General features: G+C 40.5%; 2 protein-coding genes across 2 annotated transcripts in view; one reads left to right on the forward strand and one right to left on the reverse strand.

Annotated features, from left to right (window-relative positions):
- The window catches only part of FARS2 (phenylalanyl-tRNA synthetase 2, mitochondrial), a 225,131-nt gene extending 214,617 nt beyond the window's left edge, over window positions 1–10,514 (reverse strand). Inside the window, exon 1 of the mRNA XM_070942527.1 lies at window positions 10,368–10,514. The gene's annotated coding sequence lies outside the window, so the exon portion shown is untranslated. The remainder of the gene's footprint in view (window positions 1–10,367) is intronic.
- LYRM4 (LYR motif containing 4) overlaps window positions 10,438–12,321 on the forward strand; it is a 45,873-nt gene continuing 43,989 nt past the window's right edge. Inside the window, exon 1 of the mRNA XM_070942529.1 lies at window positions 10,438–10,710. Within this exon, the coding sequence (XP_070798630.1) occupies window positions 10,625–10,710 (86 nt within the window). The 5' untranslated portion in view covers window positions 10,438–10,624. The remainder of the gene's footprint in view (window positions 10,711–12,321) is intronic.

The raw sequence follows: 12,321 nt of genomic DNA on the forward strand, positions 1-12,321 counted from the left end.
AAAGTCCTTCAGGGACTTTTTGTGCGGGTTGGAGGGGGGCAGAAATTCTGACTTGGGGTTTGCTTCAGCCTCCTGGTGCAGGGCTTTGGGTGTAGGCTGGAGAGAAGTGCCGCTGGTGGCGAAGAGCCAGAGGGCCTTGTTCCAGTGGGACTGTATCATGGCCTGGAACTGGCTGACCATCTCAGTCCGGTGACCCTCCAGGCGCTGGTACCTAGCCTTGCACTCCCGCATGTCTTCCCTCTGCTTGGAAAACCTATGCTCCTAATCCTCAATGTGGTGCTTCTGCTGAGCCTCCTTCTCGGTCAAATCCAATTTGAACTGAGCAAGCTGTTTTGCCAACTCTTTCTCATGGTGGCTGCTTAGCTCCAACAACTGCTTCCTGTTGGGGCCCTAAGGAGCCCAGGCAGGCAGGGGAGAAATGGCTGGGAGGGGAGGGGTGAATAGAGGCCGGTGAAGCACCCGACATGAGTGACATTAAGTTGACCAAGCCCACCCAGTTACATGACTACCTAGCCATGCCCACCCAGGTTGTCATTTGGAAGATCATATTAGTGGTCCACAGGATTTAAAATTATGAATTTAGTGGTCCCTGAGGTCCGAAAGGTTGGTGACCCCTGCACTCCAGGGCCAATGAGAAAAACCGAGCATTTAATAACTATCCCAAAGCGTGGGGGGAGGGGGGGTCTGCCTCGAACAAAGTGCTGTCAAATCAATGTTTTATTTTTCATATTGCTAACTTTGGAAGAAATTGGCTGCAACCTTGGAAAGAGAAATAGGCACTGACGGAGTTAAATTACAGACTCTAAAAAAGCAAATGGAACAAGCACTGCCTCTTGGTTATTTTCTTGCCAATTATTCTCAGTTAGAACTGGGGTCAATCCTTAACTGATGAAGAATAGAATTTGGCTCTGGCATGAACATCCCACAATCATCCTTCCATAATACCAACTAAAGTAATTGTCAGGGCAAAGGGTAATGTTTAGAAAGAAACTCACTTAAACATTTGGATTTAGAGACTGCTGAAGCAGTCGTTCAACTTTTTAACAGCAGTCAGTTTCTGCAGCACTGCCAGTATAAAAGGAGTGTTTTCTTTTCGTTAGTGTAAGTCATTCAAAATGGAGAAGCATTCTGAGAAGTAATAAAGCCAATGTGCTCCTTTTTCATATTCCAAATAAAAAGAACAACATTGAATAGCAGGATGACTGATACAGTCATTTTTGTTGGTTGTCGATTTTTTACTTTTACAAAACACTATTTAGGAATAAAATGAATTATGACACATGTACATCTTTAATAACAATATTTATATTTTTATTGAAAAAAATAAACAGAATGAAGTTATTAGTATAATTTGAGAGCTGATGATCATTGTTCAAGAGTATCATGGCAGAAATATTTTTCTAAATATTCACAGTACTGAATTAAACTAAAACCGATCAAACTCTTACGGCTTTATAAGTATATGAGCTATGATTTCTTTCACATACTATGTACTATCTAAATTGAAATCTATACCTTGCTCCAAATGCTGGAGCATATGTATTCAGGTTATAGCAAACAGAAAGAATGCATTTTTATTCAAAATATTATAAGTTTCTTCAGTCTTTCTGAACAGTATTTTCAATCATTATTTAAACCAAACCTACCATTTCTTATTTTATCTAAATGAGATTTTAAAAGTTGTTCTGTTTCTAAGTTTATTCTCCCTTTAACTAATTGTCCAAAGAGAGGAAAATACTTATTTTGACAAAGAACGACAGGTTCCTTTCAGAAAATTCTTAGTGGACAAAAAGTTCTAAAACAGTGTATAGCATTGCTAGAGACTGGTTGTAGCTTGCTGTGCCTTGCACAATGGCACACAAAGACTTAGAATAAAATAACTCCTCTAATCTTTATTTTTCGTTGAATATGTACAAAATCAGTTGACATGCTTAGAAATCAGCTTTTTTTCGGTTCACATCAATACTGCTGCAATTCATTTTTACTTCATAGAGCTCCCCTTTGTGGAAAATAAAATATACTGCAGATTGAATGCTAGGTTTCTTCCTAATATTATATTAATTGGATTTACTTCCTCAGAATGATATAGGATATTGATATATTTCATGGAAAACATTCACGTCAAATAAAGTTATTAGTCATGAACCAGAAAACTATACTCAATGAGAAGGAAAGCATACAATTATCTATACCCAACAATAAGAAAGCAAAGATTTATTCAATTATCGCTGAACCCTCCAAAATGTTAAATGCGCACTTAAAGAGCCTTGGTGGCGCTGCGGACTAAACTGCTGTTAAAGTAGCACTTAGCTGCCAGCTGCCTGCAATTACTGCGAGTTCAATTCTCACCAGGCTCAAGGTTGACTCAGCCTTCCATCCTTCCGAGGTAGGTAAAATGAGGACCCGGTTTGTGGGGGCAATAAGCTGACTTTTTATAAAATAGAACACCGCTTAGGGGGAGCCAAAAAAGCCCTACTAAGTAGGTATATACAAAAGTATGAAGGCTATTGCTTAATGCATTGTAAGCCGCCCTGAGTCTCCGGAGAAGGGCAGCATATAAATCGAACTAATTAATAATAAATAAATAAATAAATAAATAAATAAATAAATAAATAAATGATGTAAACTATATGTATTCTTGTGGCAACACACCTTTTAAGACTATGAAAAAAATGACACCCCACGGAGGGGGGGGAAGCTGAATCTACTTAAGGTACAAATTATATTTTTTTTCATCTCTATAAGCTTCTAGGTTGTCCACAATTTACATTACGGTCATTATTTGTTACATGTATCACAATGGTTACACCAATTTCTTCTAGAGGCAAATATGAAAGACCAATTGGGAACAGGGCCTATTTCCCACAGAAAAACCATCCATGTAACCATTTCAAATACTTAAGATATAATTCTATCAATATTGTTGAAAGCAGAAAATTGAGTCTTCATGACAAGGCTACATGGTAGAAAAGATCTGAGAGAAATACAGATCAAACCACAGTCTAATCAATACTTTGATCTGTTATACCCATCCTATTTCAATAGTGCCATGTCAAAATACCAACAGAGAAATTAATGAGAGAGAAATTGAAATATTCCTTTTTGGCATTATGAAGAGATGCTTTATTGACCAACAGAGATAGCTAGTTTCAGCCACTTTTTATTTTAAAGAAAGCTCATCTCATTTTAAAATCTCAGTGTTACAAATAACATTCCACAAAGCATGCCGCTTAAAAGTCAATAGCCACTTCACATACTCTTTCCTTTTTATTTTCATTCTTGTATTTATTTTCAAAGCAATGAAGAGAGGAAGTCTTAGCCCAACACATGTTTACACAAATCCATTTTGTATTATCAAATGCTGCAATTATCTCATATTATCTATCCTTGATAATAAAGGGAAGGATAATACCAAACAATCTTTTAAGGTACAATTAAAATATTACATCTACAGTACTCAGTACCCCTTAAAAAGGACATCACACAGTTTATGTAATTTGGATTATAGTTTGCTTATTTAATTTATATCCTGTCTTTCTAGTTAAATGAAAACTCAAGCCAACTAACAGAACCCAAAAGAAATACCAAAATATTACTTTAATAGACAATTAGAAAGCAAGGTTAAGTGATGTACATATATAAAATATTTTTGTATTTTCAAAGTGTTGACATTGGTATTTTGTAGCAGCAGTCCTCAACCTTTGCAGCTTGGCAGCCTGGCAGGGGAGAGAGGGGAACCGGGCCATGCAAGTGGTAGGCCACCACACCAGTCCATGCACATGCAGCTCAACATGCGTAAGTTGAGCTGATGCCCCTGTGCATGTGCGCTGGGCCATCGCTTGTGCAAGTTGAACTGTGTGCGCATACATGCACGCTGATCCACCGCTCACGCAGCCCAGTTGCAGATAGCCCACAGCCCGATAGTAGACCGTGGCCTAGGGGTTGGGAACCCCAGCCTTATAGGCAGTCTTCAGTCGCTGGTCACTTAGCAATTGGTAGAAGTTACAATGAAGTTATCAACCAGAGATACTTATGACCCATTTTCAAAATTCTGTCATGTGCATCCACATTCCCCTGCAGTATACAATATTTTATGCTGGTTTCCGGCATTTACTTCTGGATTCTGACAAAAAACTTCTGTTGAGGGAAACAGGTTCACTTAACACTGATGGTGTTTCCTTAACAACCGCCACAAGAAAAGCTATAAAATTGGGTGCAGTTGCTTTGTAACGCACCTAATGACCACAACGTATGATCATAATTCCATTCAATTCCAGTTGTAAGTCAAGGACTACCTGTAATTTGTGCCTGGTAACCATTTAGCAATGACTTTCACAGTTCTTTGCAAAGATTAACAGCCTAAATGTCCCATTTTATTCCATTTTAAAGATAATCCTATATAGTACCAATGAAATGCAGTTATAGTTACAGTGGAGCAGAGAAATACATCAGTTTCACTCAGGGTGGATTTGATTTAAATCGAATTGATGTAAATCATGATTTAAATCATGATTTAAATCACTAGTAAAAAGACTTGATTTAAATCAACTCAACTCGATTTAAATCATAATTTTTAAAGAGCAACTGTCATCTCTGCTACTCCTTTGACCTGCTGTTGACTCACCGATAGTCCCAGTGTTGCAGAATATACAGCCTCATGCTACATAACTAAGCTCCATTTCATGCTGAATAAACTAAATTATTTATGTATCTTAAATAGAAAACTATCTTACGACAGATTTTTACCCCAAAAGTTTTTTATTAAAATAAATTCAATAAAAATAAAAAAAATCTGATTTAAATTAAAAAATCCGATTTAAATAAAAAAAATCCGATTTTTTTGATTTTTTTAAAAAAATCATTGATTTTTATCCACCCTGGTTTCACTGCACTCTCTTTGCAATCCCTTTTATCAATCCTTCTAAAAAGTACCAAACCTCAGGCACCAGAGTATGGAACTATGGAAAACTAGAGGTCAACTCAAGTAGTACGGAGTCAAACATGTGGGATACTTCACTTGGCACTGCCCCATCTCAAATTGTTACAAACCCTTTGAGTAGCACCTGCTGAACCCTCCTTACAACCCCTCCCCCCAAACAAACAACTTCTCACAATACCTTTTGTGGTTATTGAGAAAAAAATATCTCTACCTTGCCATTATTCTGTTCCAAACAGCAAAGCCAAGCTAAAAACTAAAGAATCAATCACAATTTCAACAGTAGCATACCCTGGCATCCTTATGTATTTTTTTGAGGAAGTCCAGCTACTCTCGAGTAGTTTTGGAGGACATAAAATGAATATTAAAAGTTGGAAACACACATACACACAAAATGGAAAAAAATATGGAATAGTGTAAGTCTGCAATTGCTTAAATCCCCTTGGAAAATATCACAGTCAATTACTGAGTTTCAGCATTTACACTTTCTCCCATAAGAACTGAATGCGGCCATTAAACTGAAATTAATTTAACACAAAATAAAGAGCAGCACATGACAGTATTACAAATATACCTAGAGCTGTGATGGTGAACCTATGGCATGTGTGCCACAGGTGGCACGCGGAGCCATATCAGTGGGCATGCGAGCTCAGCTCCAGCTTGCATGCGCATACCAGCCAGATGATTTTCGGGCCGTCTGGGCCCACCAGAAGTAGAGAAACAGGCTGTTCCTGTCTCTTGGGGGGATGGGGAAGGCCTGTTTTTTGCTCTCCCCAGGCTCCAGAGCCTCTCTAGGAGCCTGGGGAGGGCGAAAACAGCCTTCCCCACCCCCCCCGGAGGCCCTCCAGAGGCCGGAAATGGCCCGTTTGCCGACTTCTGGTGGGACCAGAAGTCGACAAACCAGATATGATGGGTATAATTACATATAAAAGTGTACACTGACTCATGTGAGTTCCAATTTAAAATTATACATCATATAAATTTTGCATAGGACAGTGATGATAGCTAACCTTTTTGCCATCGCGTGCCAAAAGCGGGGAAGCGCAGGGGTCACACGCGCATGCACAAGGGGCAGGGCATATATAATTATGGGTGTAGGCATGTGCGCCTGACTCCCCCCATACTCCCCCTGCTTTTGGCATGCCATGGCAAAAAGGTTAGCCATCACTGCCCTAGAGCCATGATGGTGAACCTATGGCACGCATGCTGGAAGTGGCATGCAGAGCCATCTCTCTGGACATGTGGAGCCATTGTCCGTTGCTCTTCCGGGTTCCGGCGAGCTGGTTTTCATGTGCATAGGCGCACCAGAAACTGGAAGAGCAGTTGCCCAATGTGCATGTGCGCTCCAGGAAGATGATCTTCCTGTTTCCAGTGTGCACATGCGTGTCAGACGTTTGGTTATCTGATTTCTAGCACACATGTACGTGCGAAGACCAGAAGTGACAAGAGCAACGGGGGGCGCGTGTCAAAAGATGCAGAGCAGGGAGCTTAAAGCTGTCGGCCGGGACAGGCGGGGTGGGACTTCCCTCCCTCCCCACCCAAGTGGGCTTCTTGCATGGCCCCAGGCAGTCCAGAGCACCTGGCCAGCCCAAGAAGAGCCGGTAGGCCCCCACCGCTTCTGCGAGAGGATAGGCAGAGGGAGCCTCTTCAACACGTGAAGCTGTGTGGCAGCGGTAACCACAGGGGCGGGCGGGCATGGCTAAAGCACCCTCTGCCTGAGAGCAAGTGCCTGGCAAGGGAAGGAAAGAGAAAGAACGGAAAACACTCAGGTTGTGTGTTTCTTCAGTTCTCCCTTCCCTGCCTTGCCACCTTTCCCTCCTCTTCCTTCATCTGTGCTGCACTTTCCCACAAATAGCGACTCACCTCTCAGAGTTTCTCCCAAAGACACAAGGAAATGCGAGATAGGAGGCCCCCTTGCATCAGGCCAGGGCCAAAGCTTGTCGAGAAATCCAAGCCATGCGCTGTTGAAGTACACACACATCTTTTGAAGCTGCTGCTGTCCATCCGGATGCGAGATCTGCGGCTCCGTCTCTCTACTGCTAGACTCTCCGGTCTCCCATTATTGGGACCTTAAGAGTGCTGTGAAGAGTGCAGCCTGCCCCGACATAATGCACTCCTCAACTAATATGATACAGTCTTACATGCAATTGGTCCTTTGAGGGCAACCATAATGCTGATGTGGCCATCAATGAAATTGAGTTTGACACCCCAATCTATAGCTATTCTAATAAAAGTAGTTTTAGTCTTATATCAAAACTGTTTCATGGTGTGGTCTACCTTGCAGGACCAACATCCATTTAGTTTTGTTTTAGACTCTGATGATGGTTTTATATTCTAATGATTTCTCATCTCTCAGTTGCTTCCTATATATAGTATATTTTCTCTCCAGGGTTAGTATAAATGTTGGAAGAAAGCAGCAGCAACCACGACAACCTTTAATGGAAAAGATGCTAAAACCTTTATTAGTATCAGGGGACCAACAGGAAGTAATGTAATTTGGGAAGAGTTTGAATCACAGTCCTGTGGAGGTGCTGCAAAGCACTCTTTGGTGAAGCATTTGTGAAAAAGGACATTTTAAAAATCTACATTACTATCCCTAGGAGGAAAACATCTGTACAAGGAAGCCTGTGCCAGTTACCAAGTGTGTGAGAATATAAACCACAGTGCAGAATAAGCATAAGACGGGGGAGGGGAGGGGGATGTATCTCTGAGGAAGGCAGACAATTTTGGAATCAGAAAGAGAAACTGGTCCTGTATTTTATGTCTTTTTTGTAATTTAATGAGATTAGTAGGGACTTCGATTGCTAACGGCGTTCTAGGTAGTATAAAGGGAGATTGCCATCTTTACAAACTCTTTCCTATTCCATCTACAGCTTTTGTAAAAACAATCATTCAAATGTATACCAAACTATTTGAATAGACTGATTCTTATATAATGTTCCATATTTTTTTCCCTATTTTTAACCCATCTTCATTAAACTACCGTATGTTATCTGCAATTACAAGGATACATTCTGGGCTCTTTTCCTTGCAGATACTAACTCTCCATTTGAAAAGAGAAGAGATGTATGGGTTCTGGTAAGAAAGATTTTCCTCCAGAGAATATAAATGTTTCTTAGATTTACTTCCCACTTTCCTTCAGGAACTCAAGGTAGCATGCATAGTATTCTCTCCAATTTCCCTTCACAACTACTGCCAATTTGGGCTAAAGTGATTGACTGAAGTCTTCCAGAGAACTTCCTTGGCTAAGGGTAGACTTGAATTTAACAGTGTCTTGTTAATAAAGGATGCACAGAATTTTTTTTATTTTATGTTCTTATCCCACCATTATTTTTTTTATAAATAACTCAAGGCAGTGAATGTAAGTAATACTACTTCCTTCTCCTATTTTTTCTCCACAACAATCTTGTGAGGAGAATTGGTCAGAGAAAACAACTGGCCCAAAGTCACCAAGCCAGCTTTCATGCCTAAAGTGTCAGGGTTCCAAGTAATACATCCCATTCAATAAGAACTCTGAGGCAGGCAATTTCTCAAAGAACATTTTATTGGGACATATCAAATTGGCAAGTCCTTGGTGAAAAACCGGTTCTAGGTTCCCACCGGTTTTTCACCCAATTAAAAGTAAAACTTTGTCACTTCCTCCCCATAGTCTCCAGTCACATTGTCCAATCATCATACAGTCCAGCTGCTAGGTGACCTCAATCTCCACCTTTCGAACACCTGCCCCAACGTCCTTGATTCCCACAGAAGGAATTTTGTTTTGGCTGCAATACTCCAGCTATCTCTACACCCCACTCCCTGGCCCCTTCACTCAAGGCTGTGTCAGCCTTGAAGCAATGAGAAAGGAACCACTCTAGAGAAAATCACAAAAAGGAAAATGGCCACGGTTTGGCTAACTTCAGGGTTGACATAAAGTGGAACTAGAACATTGGGTTTCCTAGTTTCTAGCCTGGTGCTTCAACCACTAGACCAGGCGTGTCCAACACGCAATCCTCATTGTCCTTCAGAAAACTAAAAATCTACTTTACCTGATATTTTTTACCGAATGCACCAAGTTTGATTTTGTAAAATGTATTTTTAATGAGATTTTAACTCTGTATATCATCTTAAGTTTCCTATTAGGCACCTTGATAAATCTAATAAATTATGATTATTATTAATATACATTAAGTATTTAAATTAAGCACACCCTCATGTCACCATGACTTGTGATTCTCTGCTGACTTTCTTACTGAGTTTACTTGGCAATCATGTGATTGCAAAACACTGCGAACATTGTAAAAACATGCCGGTTACCAAGTGACCAAATCGCAATCATGTGATCACAGGAATGCTGCAATGGTCATAGGTCCAAGCAAGGATTGGTTCTAAATCTACTTTTCAGAGTCACTGTAAGGTCAAATGGTCGCTGAACAAAGCAGTTGTTAACCAAGTAACCTGTATAGCTTTTATTTGTATGCTTTATTCTGTAGAATCTGTTTTAATTCAGCTTTATATGAAAATGTTACATTATTATTATAGCTCCATTTAACCTAACCACCCCAAATCAGAAAAAGTATTAAGATTTGCTTCATCTTAGTAACCTCAATAGAACCACAGGTAAAATGCAAACAGATAAGTAAATGCAGGAAAAAAGAGATTACATACAAAGATTTTTCTCCTTGTAACATAGGGGAAAATCACCTGCTACCTTCAAGATATTCTGAACCAACTTCCTACCATCCTTAGCTATTGTAGCTATTGTTTTCGTTGGTTACCATGATGGGAATTGGATGTTACTAAAATCTGTTAACATGAATACATATGGGTGAAGGAGCAGGAACATAATGAATAGTTCTATGCCATAGATATATAAATAGCATAACTTGCAAAAGAAATACATCAATAAATGCAGAAACCAGAATGATTGGTTCTCGTTTATGCACATAGTACAGATCCTGATTCTTTTATAACTCATGGTAAACGTGCGGTATCGGCTTCTGTGCTACATAAGGTAATCCTCAAATTACAATCATAATTGGGTGGCAAGAGCCAAAGTTGGCAAGTGGGGGAACGTCTTGACCCCTTGATCCGAAACGACGACAGACAGGCACCCCTGAGCCAACCGTAAGCATTTTACTAAGGGACCGAAGTGCCAGAAGTCCCAAAACACCACCTGTGTTATCCAAGCAGTTATGTTCTTAGTATCACAATGCATTAGGAAGGCAACGTTTCTTTCAACTCAAGACGCTTTGCAAGATTGGGACAGAAATGCACGTGTTGGGCAGAAGGATTTTAAAAAGACCAGCGAGTGAAAGTAGCGACTAGAACGGGACACACACACACACACACACACACTTTCCCCTCCCCGATTCAAGGAACGGGAATCCACTTCTCCGGCCCAGCACATCGCAGAGCCGCGCGCCCTCCTCCACCACCTCCGCAGACTCACCTCCTCTTTCCTCCTGCTAGATCCGTCTCCCAGGCCAGGAGCAGAACCCGAACCACCCTCCGCCTGGGACTAGGTCGCCTGGAGAAGGGGCAGGCCGAGCGGCAAGCTGCCTCGCCTGACGCCTCCCGCGCAGCACCCGTTTCACCAACCGAGTCCCGACCTCCGCGCGTCCCCGGGCCGCTTCCGGAATCAGGCTCCGACCGAGGCAGCAAAGGCGCAGGGGGGCTTGCCGGGAAGCCCGGCAGCGTGTTTACAAGATGGCAGCGTCCAGGAGAACCGAAGTGCTGCGTCTCTATCGGGCCTTGCTGCGAGAAAGCCAGGCTTTCAACGCCTACGGCTATAGGTAGGAAGAAGGGGGGGAAACAGGACAGAAATATAATGCTTAAATTCAACTTACTCTGTCTTTATTTTGGCGCTTAATGCCTTGTCCTGTAAAGTGTGTTTGGTTTTATAACGTCGTATAATAAAGGAGACGTCTATTAAATCGTGTTAGTCTGTGCTGCATCTTAGAAAAATAGGCTAGCGATGTGTGAATACATGCATATAATTGTATAATGTCACAAGCCCCTTAAACATGGCAATTCTGAGAATATATGGGAAAGGAGACTTTAAAAGGTACTCAAATCGAATGCAGCACAATGTCTTTACTAGAGTTCCAGATCTGATCTGGGACACTTCAGAGAACCAGAAGACTGTGACAAAAGTTTACACTTTTCCGCCTCTCTTTGCTGTCATTTAATGGTCATTTGGAGTTTTGTCCTCCATATCTGGTAGCCTTACCCAAGAGATTTTTTTTTTCTGCTAGATGCATTGGCATTTTCATCAGTTTTTCATTTCAAATATTTTGAGCAGAGCATGTATGGTTAGAAATTAGAAAACTGTGTTTCTTTGGGACGCTGCTAGAGGAAGGTTCATATGATCATAAAATATCTTGACCACTCAAAGCCAGTTTCCCAGACAAGCCTTTTATTGTGTAATCAGTGTGCTTTATCGAATATTCCAGACAACTATGATTAAATATGATTTGTTGAACAATCCATAGTAGTCGGGATTTATGTATAAAGTTAGACTTAACTGTAATTACAAAATCCAGTACAATGGCTGGGTTTCTGGGGAGGGAAAATGCTTCTCATGAAAAACATATACAAGAAAGAAAATAGAATTATGAATACAAAATTAATTGGCTTTAATTGTAACTTAAAAATTCACAATCTATAAGTTATACCTTGGCTTTTCTTATGGAGCTGAAGGTGATAATTACTTCCAATTTTTTTCAACAATAATTCTGTTGGATAGGCTGAACTGAGAGAGGATAACTGGCCTAAAATCATTTTTATCATGGCTGAGAGTGAATTTGAGTCAAGATCTCACTCCTGGTTAGGTATCTTAATTACCATGTTACATTTGCTTATAATGTGTAATAGCAACAAATAGGAAATAAACCTTAATATGCAAATTCAAATACATTACAAGGTAAGCCAAATGTTTTCATTTAAAAGCCCCAGTGTTGAATATTCATTTGAGAAAGACACAGTTCTATTCTCACTAAATCTTGTGCTGATATATCATTTTTCCTTCTCTGATTTTTCTGTTTAAGACAGAGTCCCAATAAATTTATACTTTTGGAGAAACCCAAACTATTGAAAAACATTGCAATTTTATTTTAACCGATTTGTTTTACTGCTTTGAATGATAAATATTATTTCAAATATTGAAAGTACTTTGGATGAAATCTCATGTCAGCGTTTCAACGCTGGCATAGAGAGGAGAGCGAGAGATAAACTCTGAAACTTTTGCCTGCTAAATCCCTTTGAAGTCCGGTTGTCGTGGAAATGAGGGGAGGGGGCACATTCCTGGGAAATGACGAGGAAAAGAAGTCTGAAGAATGACTTGGAAGACAGCCAATGAGAAGCAGAGATTTGGGGATCGGAAAGGGAAGGATTGGGGGGCAAAA

This window comes from Pituophis catenifer, unplaced genomic scaffold (genome assembly GCF_029215685.1).
Source record: "Pituophis catenifer annectens isolate HBS135680 unplaced genomic scaffold, rPitCat1.0.hap2 SCAF_3, whole genome shotgun sequence".
Taxonomy (NCBI): domain Eukaryota; kingdom Metazoa; phylum Chordata; class Lepidosauria; order Squamata; family Colubridae; genus Pituophis; species Pituophis catenifer.